Raw genomic sequence first — 10,187 nt, 5'->3', positions numbered from 1 at the left:
AGAGATTTTTTTTTCATTGACCCAGATATTAACGAGAGATGTACAGTAAATACACATTCGATGCTAAAAGATTAAATCTCTGATTTAATCATTCCATTACCAGTTGTGGAGAGCACGACGAAGGTGGGATGAACTCCTTTGTTAGTGCTCTATTTACTATTTTAGAAGCCTTTTTTTAGGAATCTTAACCGATTCAATGTTCTTCACTTAAAGGACATTTTAAGCTTTGTTAAAGGTTCAAAGTACCGGAGTTTCTTCACCGGTATAAATACCGATGTTACCATATTTTTAGGATATAATATAATCTAACCTCACTTGCAAAAAATCCCTGTAGACCATTTAATGATGCATTAATGATCATAAGCATGCATTATGAAATATTTATATAGGTGTGAAGGGTATAATACTTGGAATTTATTTTCATTTTGTAAATATTTTCTTGGCTAATCATTAAAGAAGATCGCGTGAACATTTTTTATTAATACACTGATATAAGTATAAAGTTTGCAAACATTTTTTTGACTAATCTCCTTGTTAATATTTCGTGAGTACTTTTTTTATCGTATACACTGAAATAAATGTAAATCGCTTCAAACAAAATTTCACTTTAATTAACTGTCTACCTTTAAAATTCGCACAGTGATGTCCTTAGTAACGTTTCGTGGACCACAAAACAAACTGGGTCAATTGCACACTTTTGTCATATTTCATTCAACAGAACTTAAAGTTATAAAGCCACCAGAAGTGTGTAATTATTATATTCTGGATCTATTGTTCTCTTACAAAGAGTATTTTTTGACATGAGCTGCCGTCAACAAAAGTAAAAGGTTAAAAAATTAAGTAAGAATAAAAGTAGAAAGTCAAGAATAAAACTAAAAGAAAATTTTTGAAGTCAACTCAACAGTAAAAAAGAAGAAACAGAAATTAGTACAAGAAACAGAAACAGAACGGAGGTCTTAACCTTACCGTAATTATCAACCCAATTTTAGACTAAATCTACAATTAAACGCAGCTCAGATGAACCGGAGGGAGAGAACCGACCGACCATTCATAGCAATTTTCCACACTGTTTCACATTTTCATTAATCAGTCGTACAACTGTTGTTTATTATACTTTTTTTTTTTTAATTCTTGTTATTGCCCTTTATGTCTTCATACCATTCATTCCGATATACTTCTTATTTTAATTGAAGTGTTTTTCTTATATTTCATTGCAGTTTTGGAGTGAATTGTTATGCTAATTACAAGCTGTAGACCCGCAAAGGAGAGTGAGCCAAAAGCTTTACAACAACAACAGCTGCAACAGTAATAGTGAATGAAACAAAAGCGATAACAAGTAAACTAAGAGCAGCAACAACAAAAACTACAATAACAAGCGCACAACAACAAATGCTGACATTTACAAGAGCTAAAACAAGGACATTAATTAATCACAAGCTTAACCCTACACTCCTAAAAAGCAAAAACAAATGCAACAACAGCGAAGACACTCAGAACAATATCAACAGCAAGTACAACAAGAACAAAAAGCAACTGAAGTAAAGTGGTTAAAAGCAAAAAGGCGATAAAGCGCAACGAGCGAAACGAAGCGAATTTATAATTCAAAGGGATTCGGTCGGTGCTCATATCTACCGGCCCGCCCTGCAGCCAGTACCACACCAAACCTGCAATTTACGAAAACAACTGTAGAATACCAACGCGCCCTAATTCGTGACCACTGAACGCTTTACAATTGCAATAGCAACAACAATAATAACAGCGCAACAATAGCAATAGCAATAGCAAATAACAATAACAATCATAAACATAAACGCCAACAAATAACAATAGCAACAACAATAAAATTAATATAAAAAAACAACAACAAAAGCATAAAAGGAAAAGCGCAAAAGCATAAAATTGTTGTTTCCTTAGCTTGGACTTTCTTCTTCTTCTTAGCAACGTTGCCAGCTAAGTTTATTTGTTGCAATAGTAACGAGAAGAGCACAGTGTTGTGTGGTGGGTGGGAACGAAGAACGTACAACGTAAAGTGCAAAGAAAAGTTTAGTAAAGCCTTTTACGATTTGTACGATAGATAAAAATTTATGCGCACGTACGATTTTGTGGAACGTGTTCACCATTTCATTGACAGACATTAAATCGACACAAAACTATGGCATACAACGAGCAGTGCTCGGAACTACTCACTCATCGTCCTCATAGCACACAACGTAGAAGGAACGTGTACAGCATGCGCACTACATGGACCATGTCGCTGCTGCTGTTGGCTGTCTTCTTACTGTCAGTACATTCCACAGCTGGTAATTCGGATTGGATGCAGAATTGCGGAGCTTGCCATTGTAATTGGAATTCAGGCAAAAAGACAGCTGATTGCAAGAACCGAGCCCTCGCCACCATACCAGATGATCTTAGCAATGAGATGCAGGTCATTGATCTGTCCAATAATTTAATACCGGAATTACGACGGGAACAGTTTATTGAATCAAATTTACGAAACTTGCACAAATTATTTTTACGCAATTGCACCATACAAGAGCTCAATCGAGATGCACTTAAAGGACTGCCAATACTTATCGAACTGGATATGTCTCACAATTTTATACGCGAACTGCATTCAGGTATCTTTAATGAACTGATTAAGCTTAGGAGTGTTGTTATGAATTACAATGAAATCGAGGTGCTCGAAAATTATCTCTTCGTCGATTTACAATTTCTCTCGCGTGTAGAATTCAAAAATAATCGCTTAAAACGCATCGAGATACATGCTTTTGGTCTGCTACCCACACTTTCCAGTGTTTATTTAGAGTCAAACTCTTTGACGGTGCTACCGAAAGAAATTTTTACGCGTGCGACTAAACTAATGCATCTCTCACTAGCACAAAATCCATGGAATTGTACCTGTGAATTGAGGGAATTTCGTGATTTTGTTGTAGATCTTCGTTTGTATACGCCACCCACAGACTGTGCTGAACCACGTCAATTGCGTGGCAAACTATGGAGAGATATACCATCGGAAAATTTTGCCTGTCAACCACGCATTATTGGTTCTGTACGTTCATTTGTTGAAGCACAATCTGATAATGTTACACTTCCATGTCGTATTAAGGGGACACCACGTCCAAATGTTACTTGGATTTACAATAAGCGCCAAATCAATCCAAACGATCATCGTATCAAAATACTCAACTCAGTTGAAGAGACTCGCTTGGATATGATGCAGAATGAAAATGTTAATGTGCTAACCTCAGAATTGCGTATTTTCGGTGTGCGTGCTAGCGACAAAGGTGCTTACACTTGTATAGCTGATAACCGTGGTGGGAAAGCAGAGGCGGAATTTCAATTACTTGTCAACGGTGAATATTTCGGTGCTATTGATGGTACGTCTGGTGGTGCTTTAGGTACTTCAACCACTGACACGCACTCCAATGTGCTGCTTATAATTTGCCTAATTGCTATTACCTTGCTATTGCTGCTCATCATTGTGGTCTTAGTTATATGCTGGTATTGTAGGCGTATCAAAACCTATCAAAAGGACAACACAATGATGAGCGAAAATGGCTTAATCTCCACGAAAATGGAAAAAGCACACAACGGCTCAATGCTTGAAGGATCTGTAATTATGGAAATGCAGAAGAGTTTGTTAACTGAAGTTAATCCTGTCGAAAAGCCGCCACGCCGTACTGAATTGGAAAGTATCGATGGCAATGACGATGGTCATGAAATAAAGAAGACACTTTTAGATGAAACACCATTTGGTAAGTAAACTTAAGAATATTTATAATTTTTTTATAATTGAATTTAATAAAATTTAAACTGTGAGTTTTTGAGAAGTTTTTCAATGGTTGTAAACATTGTTTTCACTGTATTGTTCAGTGTAGAAGTTGAATAAGAACTTTTTTTTTGAGAAATTTTAATGATTGGAATTACTTATTGTTCAAAACATAAATTACACAAAACAAAAAATTTTAATTTGCTAAGATACATCCATTTTAAGATACGAGCATCTGTGTTAAATGGCATTAGGATAGTGAAGTGCAAGTATATTAGATCCGTATATTAATTATTCATAGTATTTAACTTTAAATCAATGTTATAGGCACACGCTGACATTGACATATTGCAAAACAATATGATTAATTACAATAAATCGGTATATTACTTTATTTTAATATAAATATTCAAGCTTCAATTTATTACAATCAAAAAATATGTAGTTTTATTTATCTTCCTGCTAACACCTAAAAAATCTCAGGATATTGTTGACATCATGCAACATTTGTTGAATTTTTTCTTTGCTAAGCAATTTGCTAAAAAATGGGAAGACCACGTTCTTTCATGAAAAAATATTCTTACTCTCATTGAGTTGCTCCGTAAGGATATCAATTTTGTAGTAGGTTTACTAACGGGTCACACCCGATGCTAGAAGATTAAATCCTTTTTTTTAATCATTCCATATGGTATTAATGGAATGGACAGTGAAAATACTTTACATCTTTCTTACTGTCCAATGCATGTTCGGTGTCGACTTACTATATTACGAGGTTCTCTTTTTAAAGATCTTTACTAACTCTTTTTTTAAGCATCTGAGTTTTTTGGAAGGTCAAATATTTGCCAAATATTTGAACTGGTTTTTAAGCATCTGAGTTTTTTGAAAGGTAACACAATAAGCGGATCCCTAGGAGGATCCCTAGGATCGATGATATAACCTAGCCAATTTTCCTCCTAACTTGCTATTTTGCAAAAATCAGATCATACAAACACCTATCAGCTAAAGTAGCCGATATAGCCATATAAAAAACTAACTGAATTCGTAAATACTTACTAAAAGTTGTGATAGGCAGACTTTGAACAATCATTTATTAGCGATAGTATTATGTTGACTCACTGATCGAGAATAGTCAACTTCCCAATACTCTATAATTTCTAAACCCGATATTTTCACCACCACAGTTTCCCAGCAATATAAAATGTATGATGGTAACAATGATGTCGGTCGCTAATGAATAACAATAAACACATTATATGAACGATGTCAACTCTCTCAAATACTTAACAATGATTTGAGCACAACCATTTCTTAACGATGTCTCATATTGTGCTCACCTGAAACTCAGTGATATATGCATGACGCTATATATACTATTTTTGTTGAATGTTTGATTTTATAAAATGATTCTAAATCATGAGCAATTATGCAAAATTAAATATATTAACTGCAAAGGTGTTAAACCCATCGGCTTCTTGTAAGCACAAAACTTTGGGGAACATCATTCAATCATGTTGGGCCGTAATTTTTAAATACTTTCATATTAAATTTCAAAATAAAGATCTTTATTCTTCACATTGACGTACTTAAACATGATTTTAAAATTTTATATTAAATTTAGGTGTACGCCAATTGGCAGAGGTTATATGAAACACATGGTAGATTGATTTTACTTGAAAAAAATTGTTATCTTTTTAACCATAAAAAAAGATAATCCTAAACATTTTATAATATTTGTATGTACCTATCATATTGATATGAAACTTCCCAAGTTTTCCTACTTCTCTCATGCAATCATAATTAAAAATACAAATACCAAAAAGTAGTAAATAATCTTACTTATTTCTGATTGAAATTAAATTCTTGTTCATCACAATTTCAAAATAATTAAAATCAATATCCGATAGAATTAATATTTTGAAGGTAAATTTCAGCAATCAATTTCATAACTAAATGAATTGAGACATTTCGATTGTTGAAAACTGAAAGGAGACTTCAAAGTTCAATCTCAACAAATTGACATCAACGTAACCCACAAGAGTAATTGTCAAAATTTACCACAAATCAAGTGCATTTAATTTGCCTAGACTGTTTATTGATTTCTTAGGTTTAAATCATACTCTTTGAAAATAAAAAGCAAATTGAATTTCAGTTAAATTGCATTTAAAACGAATTCTGTTCCATGACAATAATTTCGATACGAAACTTGAAGATATTAAGTTAAGTAGCGCAGATGTCGTCATTGGTAACTGCTAAACCACAGCATTTTTCTATGCTGTGCCAGTCCAATTCACTAGATATTTTCCACTAACAGCATAAAGTCATAGAATAGTTTTTTAATTATTGCAGATACATTTTTTCAAATTGAATTTCGTTCTAACCATAAACGTACTTGGCATAAATCATCGTCGCAGCAACCTCAAAAGATTGCATAGCACTGAAATATTTCAGTCAAATCAATCAGCAGCGAGAGACATTAACACAATGCAAACCGCAAAGAAAAATGAAAATTCAGCACAAAATGAAACAACAAATCCGAGGGGAGACATCAACTTTTAAAGATTAATTGCTTTTAATAGTTTCGAATAAAATGATTTTCCAATACCCAATAACAAATAAATCCACTTGCCAGCACCCTACGCTTCAAGCTCCGCATAAGGTGGTTGAATAAGTACAAGAGGCGGGAGAAGCTAACAAATATTTTCAATTAAATTTTCAGCATGACGAAGTTGCACTTGATTGCAGTACCAATATTCGCCAAAATTTTCAATTTTTCACAATTTTTTTCAGCTTTGTTTTGGTAAATTTTTCGCCTTTTCATTAATTCCCTTTTTTTGTTTTATTTCATTTTTGTGCAGGCAATCACCCCCGTGACGATGAAACCCATTCAGTTGCGATGTCCGACACAATAGTACCACGTACAAGGCACACTTACATTGAAGATACATATGGCACCAGTCTGCCGCCTGATTTACTCGCTTTCCCCGCACGTGTGCCACCCACATCCCCATCAATGCAGTCTTCACAGTCCAATATACCGGAGCAGGTGATATATGGCATACGTTCACCGCCACTAGCCAGTCCTGTCTACGCACACATGACGCCACATGGCATCTATGGCACCACAACAATAGCTGCCGCCACACCCAACGGTTTCATGACACTACAGCATCCCAAATCACGTAATCTAGCACTAATTGCAGCAGCCAATAGTCGTCAACAACAATCGCCATTCGTGCCCGCACCTGTTGTCTATTCACCAGCAACAGCTGTGGTCATGAAACAGGGTTATATGACAATTCCACGCAAACCGCGTGTACCTAGCTGGGCACCTTCAACAAGCATAACACACCCAAATCAATTGAGTGAATTTCAATCACCCACATCACCAAATCCAAGCGAATCTGGTACAGCAACTACAGCTGAACTACAATCAGAACCCGTTTATGATAATCTTGGACTACGCACCACCGCTGGCGGTAATTCGACATTGAATCTGCATAAACCTCAAGCCGAACAAGCAACACGGTATACAATGCGCGATCGTCCGCTACCAGCCACACCAAGTCTCACTTCTGTGGCATCCAGTATCAATATGCCACTGCAACAACAACAACAGCAGCAACAACAACAGCAAAATCAACAGTTACAGCAACAATTGCAACAACAAACACCCACAGTATCAAAAATATATGAACCCATACATGAATTGATCAATCAACAACATCACCCGACCACAACTTCCGATACCGAACCACTTTATGGCACCGCCAGACATCATAGCGGTCTAACAATTGTACCAAGCATACTTAGTGGTAACAATGTCAGTAGTGGTAGTAATCCAATTGCCGTTAATGGCATGGAAAACAAAGCTGCGAAGATACCACCGCGTCCACCACCGAAACCTAAGAAGAAGATGTCGGTTACAGCGACGCGTGGTGGTCAGGGTAGCACAAGTCAACTATTCGACGACGAAGGCGAAGATGGCACTGAGGTTTAGGCAGTTTGACTGCAACCACCGCTTATTAACGTGCACCAACCGCACGGCAAACTTTTCAGCTGCCTTCCTAAATAACTTCTTCCTTCGTTATTCGTACAATGTTCCAGCCGAGTTTCTTTTCATCTTACCGCTAGTATCGTCTTCTTCCCTTCTTTTAAGTCTGCACTTTTTCACTGCTAAATTCAATTCGAAATTCCAAAACTCATGGGTGGGAGTATTTCGCATTGTTGTCGAAAACACTACCACCTGAGTGAGAAGTAATGGAAAAAAGTTTTGAAGTTTTGAAACCGCGGCGTTGGTAAAGCTACAGCATTAAAGGGAAAAAGTAAGTGAAAGTAGGAGAAAGAAAAACGTATAACATAAAAAAAAAACGTAACCGAAAACACGAAAACAGATTTGAGAAAAACTAATGGAAAACTTGCGGTGCCACAGTGCAAATTGTTGAAAGGATTTTTAGTTAACTTTTTTTTTGTTTTTTGGGGGTTTTGTCCTTGTATTTCCACATCGGTTTGTTGCATATTTTAAGTGGTTTTCCACACCGGAAGTTTGTACTTGTAAAAATTTTTCACCGGTTTGCATATGGCAGGAGCTAGTTTATGGTTTTCATTTATTTTATTATATTTTTCTACACCTTTAGCAGGAAATTTAATTTACTGTTTTGGGTCAAAGCAGAAGTAAAAGTTTTTAATTAATAACGACAAGCAAAATTATTTCATTTAAAGTTTTCAAATTTTAAATTGATTGAAAAGTTTTATTTTATTTATTAATAATATTATATTTATATATGCCGTCTCACTTTTCGTTTGAATTGGTTTGTAAAAATACGTAACTTTTATCTTTGTGGAATTTCAAGAATGAGTTGTGCTATCATAAAAAAAAGAATTTTTTTATCTTTTTAAGGATTACTCTTACTATTTTCCGAAAGATAACTACTTTTAAAAAAAATAGGGGTGTGTATTATATTTAAGAACTAGATTCCACATATGCTACTATTACTGCTAAGGTTTTTTACGGTAATATCATTTTCTAGTGAAACTATTTTTAGGTTCAAGAGAGATGTTTTTTTTTTATTGAAACTATGACTACATTACTATAATGATTTTCATTATCCCAAATAATGAGCTTAGTATCCAAATGATTTAGTAAAAGTGCAAAGCGAGAAAAACAAAATATATTGGCACTGCTATTATATGACTGGGTTATAGAGCCCTTTTTTTCAAGAATAGGAATATTGCATTTTATTATTTTTTATTGTTCCTGTAGTGTCTCCATTGCCGAGAAAGCTTTATCTTTCTTATCCACACTGACTTCCAAACGAGTTCTGCATAGATACTTGCTGATAATCTAATCGCAATAATCGCAATTTTAATTGTTAAAATCTTCACCTATAAAACTTGATGTGAACAAATCGTCAATAATAATATTTCAGCTAAATGAGTCGAGCCCTATATTGTACAAGCAAGAATTATATTATTTTTAGGTTATAAAATAACTCGACACTCTTTTATTAATTTATATTTTGACAAGCGGGCAATATATCAGGTTGTCTCTAATAGTAGAGCAATGTATTCTTCATAAATTAAAAGCTCTCTTGCGTTTGGATATATAATATAATCATATTTTTTTTGAAAACTATATTTGAACTAAATGAATTTAGACAAGTAAAAACCACTTTGATACCCCCTTTGACTACGCGTTTGTTCAACTTTTATTAGTTTACTGTTAAAAATGCCAACTCTTGACAGAAATCAATTAATCTCCCTTGACAATGGGAAATCATAGCAAATCCTATGTACAATTCTTAGATGTTACGCAAAAAGGTTTTGAATTCTCACTAAGTAACTTTTACTATGTTACTTCAGATATAGATGTAGCTACTAGGGCAGCACATTTGATCTCATAAACATGCCTTAAAAGAAATGAATATTCAGGAAATTACTACTCCTGCGGCATTAGATGGTAGCAGTAGCAACTATTATTTCAATAAATATTTGTTTGTCTCTATTTTTTAAGCACGTTAATGATGTTTGTTTATATTTTTTAATGCATGACAAATGTGAAAGCAGTGCGTTAATATATGAGCCTAAAACGGGTATTATACATCATTCACTGTCAACAATATTTTGAACACTCATCAATAAAACGATATTTCCGCTTCAACGATTTAAAACAGAATCTAATTTGCATTGATGCCGATTGTATACTTTGCTAAAGACTTGGCTGAAATTTCGCATTTCAACGCACCAAGTCAATATTCAGGAATGATGTGTAATACCCGCTTAAAGTAGACAATTTATATATCACTCAATTTAACGCACAAAGAAATCTTTATTTGATCTCATATAGTTTTTTGTATTCATAGTTTCTTGCATCGTGCTTTATATCTTATCGGTCGTTCATAATATTACCTTATGACCTACT

General features: G+C 34.5%; 1 protein-coding gene across 1 annotated transcript; it reads left to right on the top strand.

Moving 5' to 3' along the window:
• The first annotated feature begins 1,870 nt into the window (after positions 1–1,870).
• On the top strand, positions 1,871–8,434 carry LOC119670863. Its single transcript, XM_038081288.1, has 2 exons — positions 1,871–3,755; positions 6,625–8,434. The coding sequence occupies exons 1-2, from the start codon at positions 2,153–2,155 to the stop codon at positions 7,764–7,766; spliced, it is 2,745 nt and encodes a 914-aa protein (XP_037937216.1). The 5' UTR covers positions 1,871–2,152; the 3' UTR covers positions 7,767–8,434.
• Positions 8,435–10,187: the final 1,753 nt, after the last annotated feature.

The sequence above is a fragment of the Teleopsis dalmanni genome, chromosome 1 (genome assembly GCF_002237135.1).
Source record: "Teleopsis dalmanni isolate 2A chromosome 1, ASM223713v2, whole genome shotgun sequence".
Lineage (NCBI taxonomy): Eukaryota > Metazoa > Arthropoda > Insecta > Diptera > Diopsidae > Teleopsis > Teleopsis dalmanni.
The sequence above is the reverse complement of the archived record's forward strand: the minus strand, read 5'-3'. Positions and strand labels throughout refer to the sequence as shown.